Raw genomic sequence first — 15,096 nt, forward strand, 5'->3', positions numbered from 1 at the left:
AACTTTATGCCAGTGAATATACAGGTGATTAGCTGTCTTCCCTTCCTCCCTACCTCCCTAAAATAGCCTCCGTGGTCTGCATGGTTAAACTCTACACAACCTGTGAAAGTTTACACTCGGGAGCGGGTTTTCTCACAGGGTCTGTTTGGTTCCGAGTCCCAAAACGCCTCCCTGTTGGACACGTAGTGCACTAAATAGGATGTGGAAGCAGTTCTTTCATATGCTATGCAGTGCTTATACAGTATGTAGGGTGTTGGGAGTGATTTTGTGATTCAGCGTTTGAGCACCTGATTTCACTACAGTAGTGCAGGAACAGATTTTACTCCTCATCAGGAGCACTAATTATTATTTACGACAGTCCAGAGGGCGGCAGTATATTTGTGGCATATATGAAGAAGAAAAATCTCACATGGAAGGCGTATTTTAAGGACACATGGGGCACTACAAAGGGTGTTGGAACCATTAATATGTACCGTACATCGATGAGCCGTACTATTAATACCACTGACGGGTGCCGTGAATAACAGAAAGAAAGTTCTCGAAATTGATATGGTTTAAGCAGGAAAAATGGGCATGTGTAATGATTTAAGCGACTTTGATAAGGGCCAAATTGTGGTGGCTAGACATCTGAGACAGAGCATCTCCAAAACTACAGGGGTTCCCGGTATGCACTGGTTAATACCTACCAAAAATGATCCAAGGAAGGACAAACGGTGAACCGGCGACAGGGTCTTGTCCGATCTCACAGAAGAGCTACTTTACTGTAGCACAAACTGATGAAAAAGTTAATGCTGGCTGTGATAGAAAGGCATCAGAACACAGTTCATCGTAGCTTGCTGTGTAGCCACAGACTGGTCAGAGTGCACGTGTTGACCCCTGTCTACTGCCAAAAATGCCTACAATGTTACTTTGATACGTACCACCTACCTAAACGTTGTTGCAGAGGCAGTGGCCTCTTTCAGCAGAATAATGCGCTCTGCCACACTACAGAAATTGTTCAGGAACGGTTTGAGGAACATGATAAAGAGTTCAAGGTGTTGACTCGGCCTCCAAATTCCCCAGATCTCAATCAGATCGAGCATCTGCGGGATGTGTTGGAGAAACAAGTCCGAGCCATGGAGGCCCCAACTCAGAACTTACAGGACTTAAAGGATCTGCTGCTAACATTGTGCCAGATACCACAGCACACCTTCAGAGGTCTTGTGGAGTCTGTGCCTTGACCGGTCAGAACTGATTTGGCGGCACAAGGCAATATTAGGCAGGTGGTTTTAATGTTCTGGCTGATCGGTGTATGTAGTGCCTTTTATATAGGGAAATGGGAGGCATTTGGAATCATAGAACACTGATAGCATAATTGTACACAGTACCTTCAGACTCCGTGTGCTGCTGTATGGATCCACTACAGGAGATGTAATTAAATTCAGATTTTACTTGATCAAGTTATCCTAACCCAGATGGGAACCAAGTCTGAATCACCAGAGACAGATCAGGCAGCTGAGGTCATGTTCTATTCTGAGCAGTGCGGCTGTGCTGATATTGTGACATCTGTAAAGCGACCTCATACAGCATTTTCATTCCTTTGGGCATGTGGCTGTGACCGAAATCAACCCCTAAAATATTCTGATGTTCAGATTAACAACAACCTGAAATCTTGTTCCTGGGATGCACTGATGGTATACTCACTGTGAGGCCTGAAACAGTGGACTGGATCATGTTTGATTTATTTTATTTATACCACAGTGAATACTCAAATCTGATCGGTGAGAAGGTATTTATTTGCTGATATGATGATGCTTTCTGTAAGGACACTTTATTTAGTTTTTTATTTATTTACTATTTTTCTTTATTTAGTGTTTATGGAAGGAGTCTCCAGTGTCAGCGCTTTTTAAGCAATTATTACGTTTTCCACCACAGGAACATCTTTTGGACAGAGAAGGTTGTGCTTTCCAGTTTCTTGGTAACATGATAAGCTGTGTTTTTTTTTGTTTGTTTTTTTTGTTTTGTTTTTTTTGTTTTGTTTTTTTTGTCTTAATAACATCAAGAGAGAGAAAAGAGATTGCTAAAGGAGCAAGTGTTTCGGCTTCACCATGGTGTGACTTCTGTTCTGACACAACATGGGAGTAAACACCCCTCTTATCAAATCTTTCAGTGTGAATCATGGCTAATACCTTTTCCACTGTATGCAGTGAGGTTTTTTTGTTTGTTTTCAGATCCGTCAACATAATCTAATAAAAGATGGCCTCGTCAGAGTATAGGCCAAGACTTCAAACACAATCCGGATGATTGTAAAAAGTCAACGAGTTAATGATTGCTGCCTATTCTAAAGGCTGTGCTATTTTACTGCCTTCCGCTGATACTAAAATTATGTGGTTAGCCCTGTAGTCGTTGAATTCTGTAGTATAATCCTCTGTACAAGTTTCCCAACCCACTAGTGAACTCTATGGAGCTGGGATGAGTCAGCAGCAGAGAAGCTGTTGATCCAGGTCTCTGTGGCAGGTTGATTAGTGTTCGTTAACCACGCAGCATTTGGGAGAAGTGCTAGGCCATGGAAGACCTCAGCCAGATCCCCAATCTATTCAGCAGTGCTGCAGTGATTTAATCTGGAATATTAAAGATGAAAAATAAAATGCAATTAAGATGCACCATGGCCAAAATTCTAGGTGGAATATTTTTTCTCCGATTTTGACCTTGACCCTTAGCTGGGGTTACTGTTTGTGTGAGTTTCTGTGCTTTTTCTTCCGGCTTCTCCAGTTTCCTCCCACCTCCCAAAAACATAAGATTTACATTCCTGTATTTGCCTGATGCTGCTCAAATAACACTAGAAGTACCACCTTCAGGAAAGTTAATAGAGAGCACAGTTCATATCACATTTCTAAAAATATAGTGAGGGTGTGTGTTTGGGCCCCCACGTGACCACCACATTGTTGAAAAAATTGCAGGAGACTGAGCAGAGCGTAACACTGAGTCATATTTCAGCGACGAATACCTTGCAAGATAGCAGGAACAGATGGATTTTTCTCAGCAGTACGATAGAGAAGTCTGATCCCATTCTAACCTCTGTGGTACATGTGAAATGCTGTGCTGTTGACAGCAATCACGCTAAACCAGGCAAGCATGACTAGCCTAGGCTTGTTTAAACAGAATTCAGCACACTCTTAAGTGAGGATCTTCCTGAAGTACTTGTGTTTAATGAAGTGACTGAGTGTGGTGTCATCTGTTTCCCCCTTTTATCTGTCCATTCTCTAATCAGGACAAACCATATGGGGACCATGAAGCGTTCACATTCATGAACCTCTTATTGTGTGTGTGTGTGTCTGTGTGTGTGTCTGTGTGTGTGTGAGATAGAGAGAGAGTATCTTTTCATTCTTCAGACTATAGTTGTTTGACAAGAGGAAGACTGGGAGCAATATTAAGTGTAATTCATTATTAGTAATTAAAGCAGTATGTCATCCATCATCCACCAGGTGTCTAGTTGGATGGATGAAGTATCCTTTTTAGCGGTAATACTGAACTTATGACATTTTTGCCAGCCTTCAGTTCTCAACAGTACGTTGTAATATTAGATGTGTATTGTATCAATGAAGTCTCACACTTGCTAGTAAAATCGGTGTAAGATGTTCTAAATATCTATTCTAAAATTTTTTATGAAATAATATTGAAACATTGGCCTAGTCGTGTAGCCCAAATAAAACCTTTCAGGGCAAACAGCAGGCGTCCTATGTCTGTTTACTCTGGCATGTGTCTTTGAGAGTAAAGCAAACACATCAGAGACTAGGAGCAGAAGAGAGCCAGAGTTGCTATGGCAACAAGACTCAGTAATGGATTTTTCTGTTTTATAGTTGTGGTGATCTTTCTAGTAGCCAGCTGGAAAGTCAGACGTTTACACACAAGGGTTGTATAAAAATAAGTGTGTTTGGAGCAGGAATAGCAACAGACCTGATTTATTAATATACTGTAAATAACAGCACATGAAACCTGTTGAATGTCATGCATCTTCAGTAACCACTTTTTCCTGGTTGGGGCCACAGTGTATCCAGGGACTACCCCTTGAACAGGTAAGGTGAGAATAGGCCTTAGATGGGATGCAAGTTCATCGCAGGGCACCATGCGCGCACACACTGGCACAATCATTCACACCTAGGGACAATTTGTCTTAGCAGGTGCACCTACTGGAATATTTTTGGAAGGTGGGTTGAAAAACTGCAAACACTCAGGAAACCCATAGGGACACTGGGAGTACGTGCAAAACTCTGCACAGGTAGTAACTGCTATGCTATTGTGCTGGTCTTTAAAATGATGTCATGTGTCTGGGCATTTGTGTCTGTCTTTAATTCTGTGCTAGCATTTGTTCACAAACCTACTGAAAAACACAAGATTATCTTGATCATATTCTTTTGCGAAATGTCAGAGATCTTGTTGGTAAATGATTCCAAGTGATGCTATAGATACCTATGTCCAAATTTTCTGCATGAAATTGTCAGCTTTAGTTTTCACCACTTATTACAGCACTTTGAACACATTACCACATCCTTTAGGATAACCCCCAACCCAGCATGTCCGATACGTCAATCAAACCTGACCAAGAAACCAAAAATAACACTTTGACTTAGTGAAATGTCTGTTTACTGACAGCACCCAAAACCACACACACCAAGGAGCTTCCTTACTACAGTCATAGAAATATTAATTCTCCTTATCAAACACTCACAAACAACTCCCTACTGGGACTGTTTCAGAAAGACAGGAAGATAAGTCTGCACAGAGGTCTAAAACAAGGCTATGCATGAGGTGAACGCCTCATCTAAAATCATGCAAGCATATTTGCACAGCAGTTTTTTTTTTCCAGTCAGCAACATCTGAATGTGATAGATGAAGGAAATCTAACCTGAAGATGAAACTCTTAATTTAAAGAGACCGTTTTTGTATGTTAATACAGATCTTGCCTCATCTTTGTAATGCTTTTGGTTTGAGTTAAGAAAAGTAAAACCAAGCTGTGCACCTGTCCTATTCATCCTGCTCCTCAGTACTTTTTGGATGGTAGTGTTATCCAGTATCTGTCAACCTCTAAGAATAAAGACTTGCACACCTGCCAGTCACTGCTTTTTTCCCCAGCTGCGACTCATCATCACAGAGAATCTAAATGTACTAGTAGAGGAATGCGAATTTCCCAGCTGTTTATATGTGGGCTAATAGTAATCTGATTTTAGAAAGATTGTGTGATTAGATAGGAAGATTGTCTGATTGAGTTTAAGCTTGATTACAATTTGAAAGTAGTCCTTAATGTGGAGAACTGTGGTCTTATTAGAACAAACCCAAAATTATTCTAGAAGGCCTGTATTTGAAACAGGGATGCCCTCAGGTAAAATAGTTTTGGAGTTACTTGACTGGAATGAATGAGGTTGTGAAATTCAAGAGCAGTCTTAAACCTTGGAGCAGAGCCAGCTTTCATTCTGCTCTTTGGCTTACTGTAGCATCTCTGGGAACTGATCACCAAGCAACTTAGTACATACTTGCTAGTTCTCAAGAAAACATTTAGCTACAAATGCATTTACATACAGTATATAATTATAGCATTTGTCGGAAGCATTGTCTGGCATGACTGGAAGAAGTGCTTCATTGTCTGGGCATGAGGGTGGATAGATAAGTAAATAAGTAATACATTTTCGACTGCATGATGAGTGTTCATTGGTTTTGTAAGCAGGTGTTGAGGATTTAAATACTTTAAATACCAGTGAAGGGAATGCAGCAGTGGAATATGACGTATTTGCATACTGTCTGTGTACACTTTATAGAGCTCTTTAATATGTCCTGACACTGGACTCTTTAAACCAGTGCTAACACTGGAGATCTCACTCCCTGAGATCTATTTTCCTGCATGTTTAATCTCCACCAAAATCTAACGCACCTGTTTTAGTTGATCAAGAACTTCTTAATTCGTGTACTTAGCACTATAAAGTGCCGTCTTGTTGTATAAATAGTGCAAGTATTGTGTTCACACTGAATTCCAAATAGAAAAAGTACACTTTAAATACCAGGATTGTGCACTTAATAAACCAAAACAATGAAGTGTGGAATGTTGGACACAGGCACTCAACTGTCGCAGCTTTAATTACATAGTGGAGGGGGAGGGGCTATCAGACTCCGATGTTGAATGAAAAAATAACCTTATAAAACCTTATCATTTGGGACACAGCTAATGATTAGATGGCCAGGTGGGCACAATTATGCGTTGGAGCTAAAGTCTTTGGGAAGGTAGATCTCTAGGAACTGGGTTGGTGACCGCTGCTTTAAACAATTAATGGAAAATCTTGACATTTAAGCTACATTTTCCATCGTAGAGTGTTAAAATGTTGTTATATCATCATATCTGGAATCTACAGTTTTAATGTTATTTCAAATCAGCCCCGAATTCATGAACTTCAGTACGCAAACTACAGGATGTTATGGTTTATATTTAAATTTTCATACAACACTTTAATTGTTCATTTGGAACTACCCTTGAATGTATTCATTACATTAGCTTTTCATTTGATACAGTGATGCGAGTATAATATTCTGTAACCAGGTATAACAGGTGTCCTTTTCCCAGCACTCATCACCTGCAAAATTATTACCAGGTCTAGGAGAAAATAACACCCACAACAATAGCTGTAACATGTTGGCTATCACCCAGAGCTCTCATATTACAAAGTTGCATTTCAAAAGAGCTTATACAAGAATTTCCTGAGCTACAGAGATTAGATAGATAGATTATCTATTGATTTAAGTTTATTATTTCCTTAACCGGCCTTTTTTTTACAGTGTTTCTATTGTTGTTTTCTCTGGGGGTTTTTTGCCTTTGTTTTTTTACTTCTACCAAAATATGTCTTTGCTTTTGTTTTGTTCCTCTGCCCTGACTTCTTGGTGTCACCCTGCTTAAGATGGCTTTGCAGTATTGACCGGTTACAAGAAAACCTTTCTCACAGGTATGGATGGAGTGTGTCTACGTGTGACGTCCGTCTGTCCATCCAACGCTTTTTTCCACCACTGTGTACTGACGTCTGCTCGAGGCCTGGGCTTTGCTCAGTTTTCACTTGTTTGCCTAGTCCCTTTTCTTACATGTGTCTTTTGTTCTTCTGATCTTGTCTTTATTTCCATATGGATGTCTTAATTTCGGCTTAACTTCTTTTGCCGTTAGTGGTAAGTGTGTGCTTGTGTGCCACACTGTATATTTGTGTCATCACATTTTGCCATCACATACAGAGTGGGCTGTGAGGTTCTGATAAGGCCTTTCTCATATTTACTCCCACGCCACTCAAGCGACTGGCAGTGAGGGCCTGCTCAATAGCCTGATCTCTGACATTGTACACTTCCTTTGCAGTGTGTTGGTCTGTGTAATTATTTCACATTCTAAAGGCTTGCTGTATTCTCTGTTTGAACTAATGAGTGCTGGAGAGTATGTGAAATACAGTGATATTCAGACTTGGTTTGAATACATCTAGTAAATTTCCGTATGGTATCAACTCTCCCTAACAATACAAAATATAAAACATTTTTAAACATGAAAAACAGTACATACACTGTGGCCAAAATTATGTGGACACCTGACCATTACACCCTTATGTGCTTGTTGAATATCCTATGGCAGGTTTAGTCCGTCTATCTGTTATAATAACCTCCACTCTTCTGGGAAGGCTTTCCACTAGATTTCAGAGCATGGCTGTGGGGATTTGTGATCATTCAGCCTCGAGGATTAATAAGATCATGCCATGATGTTGAGTGAGGAGGCCTGGGGTGCAGTCGGTGTTCCAGTTCATCCTAAGGGTATTCAGTGGGGTTGAGGTCTCTGTGCAGGACATTCGATTTCTTCTACACCAACATTGGCAAGCCTTGTCTTCATGGACCTCATGCATCGTCATGCTGGAACAGGTTTGGAATAGACCCCTTAGTCCCAGTGAAGGGAAATTGTAATGCTATATTATACAAAAACATTCTATACCATTGTGTGTGTCCAACTTTGTACCAACAGTTTGTCAGAAGCCCTCATATGGTTGGGAAGGTCAGATGTCCGCATACTTTTGACCATATAGTGTATATTTGTGCTTGAGTCATGCAAAAAACATCTTTTCTTCTTATGGCTTTTTGTTTTTGGTTTTCCAAATGAATATAAACATGATATGTATTTATATGTACACAGTAATGATAGATGTTTTTTAAATGTTAGTTGTGCAATACAGTTTGATTCTGTGTGCTCAACATGATAACTGTGGTGTGTGTGTGGGTGGAGCGGGACTTTGCTCATCTAGGTTTGTGGTGTTCATATTGTGCAAGTATGTGTATGTGGCGCTCTGCACAACCCACGGGAAGTCCTGTCATTCCATCAGCGTTCTCTCAAAGCTGTGCTGTCAGCTTTGGTGATATAAGTGGTGCACATGTTTGTGACCAAGAGATAACAGAAAATCGTCTCCGTTTCTTTGTTAGAAAATTTTCCAAGCTGACTGAGAATCCCAGCTCTGTTGATGCTGTTTGATTTTTAAATTTATTTTTTGTCATGTTTGATGTACTATATACTTACTCAGCCTGTGCATAAACAAGCACACAGACCAAACTGCAAACATATGACAGTTTTAGCCTGTAACCTTTCAACGTTTCCTTTTTTCCACGGTGGTTGTCAGATGTGTTCCTGTAACACAGACCTCAGGGAATTCAAATTTGAACTTTGACCTCCAAGTCAGACACAAGATTTCCATATTTCCTCACTCCCCCGTATTTCACATTTAGTTAGATTAACTGGAGTCAATACTGCATGTGTGTTTTCACTTTTCCATTTCAGTGGATTGTCATAGTGTGTGTGGATAGAGACACATAGTAATGTTCCAGTCAGTATGCCTGCCCGATGATTGATGTACTGTTAGAGATAATGGCCTGTGTTATATGGTGACTGAGAGATTAAAAGAACTACAAAATTACCACAATACAAAACCAAATCCAACAAAAAAAACAACAGAAATATCTTTTTCTACCACTACAGAGGAAAAACTACAGTAACTTGTTGCCAAACTGCAGAACATACAACTGTGTGGTAGAGAGCTTTTTTCCTTTAGTATTAAATTCTGCCTACAACGAGAAGCGCAGAGCCTAAACTCTGTCCTTTTATAGAATAAACACACAATCCTTATAATTATCTTTGTTGTAGATCATATAAAATTTGTTGAAGCTTAATGTGTCTATGATCACTTTTCATGCAGTTATGTTTAAAAGGCATCTTGATTGTACATGTATGCACTTCTCAGCCATTGTAGTTCTCTCATGTAAAATAAACCATTTTTACACCGATACACAACGAGCGATTTAGACAATTTCACCAAAAGCTTTGTAGTGTTAAGATCATCTTAAGTGTTTCAGTGTTCTGTCATTGATCTTATGATTATCTTTGTGCTCTAGTGCTTTGCATAATTGGACTGCTTGTGTATCCACAGACAATAATGGTCTCCTCTCCACCTCGGTCAAAGGGACACAACTGCCGGGCCATCGGGAGGTAAGCGTACATCCATCTCTAGCTGAGTACTGCGTATATATTGGGAGATAAATGTACAAGTTAAATATTGTTTTAATACTATGATTTATGTGTGTTTGTTTGTGTTGAATGGCTTACTTCAATGATGCAACTTATCTGTCTATCTCAATTCAATTCAATTCAATTTTATTTGTATAGCGCTTTTTACAATAGACATTGTCTCAAAGCAGCTTTACAGAAATATCAACATGGTATACAGATATTAAAGGTGCGAATTTATCCCAACCTAGTAAGCCACTGAGTGGCGACAGTGGCAAGGAAAAACTCCCTAAGATGTTTTAAGAGGAAGAAACCTTGAGAGGAACCCGACTCAGAAGGAACCCGTCCTCATCTGGGTAACAACAGTTAGTGTGAAAAAGTTCATTATGGATTTATATGAAGTCTGTATGGCGTTAGGAGCAGCCGTAGTCCCAGCAGTCTGGAATTAAAGAAGATTTGAGCTCCATCCAGAGGCAGAAAGGATCTGGATTTCTAGTATCTCCATAAATTCGTGTGGGGCTCGGCGAAAGGAGAGAGGGAGAAAAAAGATAATTATGACTGCGAAGTAGTAGAACAGAATCTAGTCAGGGTAGGCTTGAGTAAACAAATACGTTTTAAGCTTAGACTTAAACACTGAGACTGTGTCTGAGTCCCAAACACTAATAGGAAGACTGTTCCATAACTGTGGAGCTCTATAAGAGAAAGCTCTTCCCCCTGCTGTAGCCTTCACTATTCGAGGTACCGTCAGATAGCCTGCATCTTTTGATCTAAGTAGGCGTGGCGGATCATATAAAACCAAAAGGTCGCTTAGATATTGTGGCGCGAGACCATTTAGTGCTTTATAGGTAAATAAAAGTATTTTATAATTAATGCGAGATTTTACTGGGAGCCAATGCAGTATTGATAATATCGGTGTGATCTGGTCGTATCTTCTAGTTCTAGTTAGGACTCTAGCAGCTGCATTCTGGACTAACTGGAGCTTATTTATATTCCTACTGGAACATCCAGACAGTAAGGCATTACAGTAATCTAATCTAGAGGTGACGAATGCATGAACTAGTATTTCCGCATCATGTAGTGACAATATGTTTCTTATTTTAGAAATATTTCTGAGATGAAAGAAGGCTATCCTAGTAATATTATCTACATGAGCATCAAATGATAGGCTGGAGTCAATAATCACTCCAAGGTCTTTAACTACTGTACATGATGAAACAGAAAGACCATCCAGAGTAACCGTGTGATCAGAAAGACTACTTCTAGCTATACGTGGGCCTAATAAAAGTATTTCTGTTTTATCAGAATTAAGTAGAAGGAAGTTAATTAACATCCAATGTCTAATGTCCTTTACACAATCCTCAACTTTACTAAGCTTCTGTCTGTCCTCTGGCTTCGCTGAAACATACAACTGTGTATCATCAGCATAACAGTGGAAGCTAATTCCATGTTTATGAATAATTTGACCTAGGGGTAGCATATATAAAGTAAAGAGCAGTGGGCCTAAAACAGAACCCTGTGGAACTCCAAAAGTAACCTCAGTACGCATGGAGAAATCACCATTTACATCTACGAACTGATAACGATCGGTCAGATAAGACCTGAGCCAGGAGAGGACTGTTCCCTTAATACCAACAACATTTTCTAATCTATCAAGTAGAATAGTGTGATCTATAGTATCAAAAGCTGCACTAAGGTCGAGTAACACAAGCAGCGAGACACAACCCTGATCGTAAGTCAGTAGAAGGTCATTTACTACTTTAACTAATGCTGTCTCTGTGCTATGATGAGGTCTAAATCCTGACTGATACATTTCATGAATGTTATTCCTATCTAAGTACGAGCATAACTGCTTTGCTACAACCTTTTCTAAAATCTTAGAGATGAATGGCAGATTTGATATTGGTCTATAGTTGGACAATTGAGACGGGTCAAGATCAGGTTTTTTAATCAAGGGTTTAATAACTGCTAATTTAAGTGATTTAGGTACATAGCCAGTGCTTAGGGAAGAATTGATTATATTTAGAAGTGGTTCAATTACTCCTGGACAAATCTGTTTAAACAAACATGTAGGTACGGGATCTAGTATGCAAGTTGATGAATTGGCTGAAGAGATTAATGTAGCTAGTTCGGTCTCTCTAAGCAGAGCAAAACACTCTAAACATTGATCTGATATTGCTACATTGTCATGTAATGGGTTTGTTACAGTACTGTCTGGTTTTAATTTAATGTCCTGTATTTCACGTCTAATATTTTCAACCTTATCAATGAAAAATTTCATGAAATCTTCACTGCTATGTAATGATTGAGTGTTTCTCTCTGTAGTGGTTTTATTCCTAGTTAATTTTGCTACTGTGTTGAAAAGGAATCTAGAATTGTTTTTGTTGTCTCCTATTAAGGTGGAGAAATAGATTTTTCTAGCATCGCCAAGAGATTTCCTATATTTCAGTAGGCTCTCCTTCCATGCTGTTTGAAATATCACCAGTTTGGTTTGACGCCATTTACGTTCTAATTGTCGAGTTGTCTGTTTTAAGGTTCGCGTTTGATCGTTATACCAGGGTGCTAATTGTTTTTCTCTAATTATTTTCCTTTTGAGTGGAGCCACTCTATCTAGCGTGTAGCGGAGAGTTGACTCCAAGCTTTCAGTCGCCTGATCGAGTTCTGTGTGATCTGACGGTGATCCAAATCTAATTGATGTTTCTGCGAGGTTATTTATGAAGCTCGGTGCAGTAGCTGATGTGTAGGTACATTTTATGCGGTAGCGAGGCGAGGTGGAAATATTATGATCAATACGTATTATGAATGAGATAAGATAATGGTCTGAGATCACTTCAGACTGTGGAAAAATGATATTTTCTATACTTAGTCCGTATGTTAGTATGAGGTCAAGAGTGTGACCACCATTATGAGTAGGCCCGATTACGTTCTGATTAATCCCTACTGAATCTAAGATGGACACAACCGCTAATCTTAGAGGGTCTTCCAGGTTATCAAAATGAATATTAAAGTCTCCGACGATTAATGCTTTATCTACAGACACAACCAGGTTTGAGACAAAGTCTGCAAATTCACTAAGAAATTCAGTATATGGCCCTGGGGGTCTGTAAATAATAATTAGAGGAATTGACTTATTTTTTGTGGCTACATAACTTGTACTGGTATAAAGAATTTCAAAAGAATTAAATTTATGCTTAGGTTTTTGTGTGACGACTAGATTTTTACTATGGATGAGTCCAACACCTCCTCCTCTACCAGTTGAACGAGGCTGATGTACATAACTGTATCCAGGAGGACTGGCTTCATTTAATGCTATGTACTCGTTTGGTTTAATCCAAGTTTCTGTTAAACACATTAAATTACATTCCTGATCAGTAATGATGTCGTTAACAATAAGAGCCTTAGACGCAAGAGATCTAATGTTTAATAGTCCTAGCCTCAGATCAAAAGTGCTGGCTGTGCATTCAATATGATTTAATTTTATGTTAATTAGGTTACGAAGACAGACTTTCCGAGATTTTCTATATATTTGTATAGCTCGGGGAACAGACACAGTCTCTATATTATGTATTACCTTTGCCGGATTTTTAATTGAACATTGATTATACTGAATGTTGTTATTATTGGAAGATGTACTTACGTAGGCAGTCACTTGGAGTGTAGCGCCTTGGAAATGTTGTCTGAAAGCAGTTCCGCTCCAAGGCTCCTGGGGTGCAGGCCATCAGGACGAAACAACCTAGGACGCTCCCAGAACAGATTCCAGTTATTGACAAACACCAGATTCTGCTCATTACACCAAGAGACTAACCAATCATTTAATGCTAGAAGTCTACTGAACTTTTCTGCTCCACGTCTGTATGTGGGAAGAGGTCCAGAGACGATGATCTTCGCGGTGGGTGATCTGCCTCGTACCGCCTCGATCAGGCTGGAGAAGTCTGCCGCAGCCTGGTGTCGTTCGTCCCCGCGTGCAGCACAACCGCTCCAATGCGCTCGTCCTTCTTCAGGATCCCGGATACCTGTGCAGCGACATCAAGGACACAAGCACCAGAAAAACAGTGTGTGCGCACCTTACCTTTAGATGAGGCTACACGGAGGTTCCGCACAATGGAGTCCCCGACGATCACGGCGTTGGGTCTGGTCTGGCGGAGAGGGGCGAAGCGGTTCCTGGTTGGAATCTCGAACACCGGAGGTGGAGAGGGTCCAGCCCGCGCCTTTCGCCGCTGGTTCACCCAAGGCCCGAGGTGTGTTGGCGCCGGCGTGAAGGAGACCCCGGCTGGGAAAGTCCTAGGTGCACGGTCCCTGCACAGAGAAACACACGGCGTAGAGGGGCTGGGAGTGGAAATACCACGCTGTGTGCTTACCTTGGATATGTGGGCAGAGGCACAAGATGTTTCCAGTTTGTCGCTCCAGCAGCTGGGCCTGCTTGTCGAGTAGGCAGCGGATCTGCTTCTCCACATCCTCCAGTTCCAGCCGCACCATGTGAAGCTCGAGCGAGTCCTCATCTGCACTCAAAACCGGAGAGACAGCAGACATATTTGTTTGTTTTTTTTAAACAGAACAGCGGTAAGTGAGAAATGTGAAACGTAAACAAGGCTAGCAGTAGGTGATGCTAGCGGGCTACGGGCTACAAGCTAGTCGCGGATGTTTGTAAAAAAAAAAAAAAAAAAACAGATCAAATTTGCGACAGCGCAACGTTACGATTGTTTTATCTAAAGTAGTGTCAGTTAGATTTGTATAACGTAAGGTAAATAATTTTAAAGTAAAGAGATTAGAAGAAATTAATGTAATAGCGTTAGCTCGAAGGGTGCTGCTTCCTCAGTGAGGAAGAGTTATCTATCTGTCTGTCTCTCTATTGAGCAATCGAACGCTGACTTGTTCATAAATCTTTCACCTTTAATAATTATCTTAAACCATACATTGTTCTCCCATAAACAGTGAGCTACATCTACCTTGTGCATATACTCACTGACCATTTTATCAGGCATAGGTGTAGATGTAGGTACAACTACTGACTGTAGCACACCTGTTACTTGTCGTGTTGCCTGTAGGTTAAACGTTGGAATATTTTGGTAGCACCACAAACATGCTGTTAAATACATCAGGGCTTCTCATATAATTCTCGTTGGTTGCTTCTCATATAATTCTCGTTGGCTATTCATTCAACATCATCTATACAGATTTATTTATTTATTTATTTATTTATTTATTTATAAGATCAGTACTATGTTCAGTGACAGTCAAAATCTTGCATTCAATTAATCAAGGATTCTGGGTTTTTCCGGCATTTCCGGATCGGACGTTTGAACTTGTGTTGACTTGCAAAGTGTCTCGTTGCCAACACAAGCTTTGCAATTTGCATAGGTCATGTGACCTAAGAGAATGAAAAGTAAAATATTTATGTACTCTATACAGTATATTACAGCTGTATTACAGATAAATACATAACTGTTCTGGATGTGGCAGATGTTTTGGGAGGTTTTACATTTTAACAAATTCTAACAATTATTATTATTTTTTTTTTAATTCATGTTTTTTTGATGTGTATATTACTGATTGTCAATTATATA

The 15,096-nt window shown here is 40.0% G+C and overlaps 1 protein-coding gene across 1 annotated transcript in view; it reads left to right on the plus strand.

The window, feature by feature from the left end:
• Positions 1-15,096, plus strand: part of ano5b (anoctamin 5b) — a 39,125-nt gene that overhangs the window by 904 nt on the left and 23,125 nt on the right. The window contains exon 2 of the mRNA XM_017458629.3: positions 9,459-9,517. Coding sequence (XP_017314118.1) covers positions 9,459-9,517 — 59 coding nt within the window. The remainder of the gene's footprint in view (positions 1-9,458; positions 9,518-15,096) is intronic.

Source organism: Ictalurus punctatus, chromosome 27 (assembly GCF_001660625.3).
Source record: "Ictalurus punctatus breed USDA103 chromosome 27, Coco_2.0, whole genome shotgun sequence".
Lineage (NCBI taxonomy): Eukaryota > Metazoa > Chordata > Actinopteri > Siluriformes > Ictaluridae > Ictalurus > Ictalurus punctatus.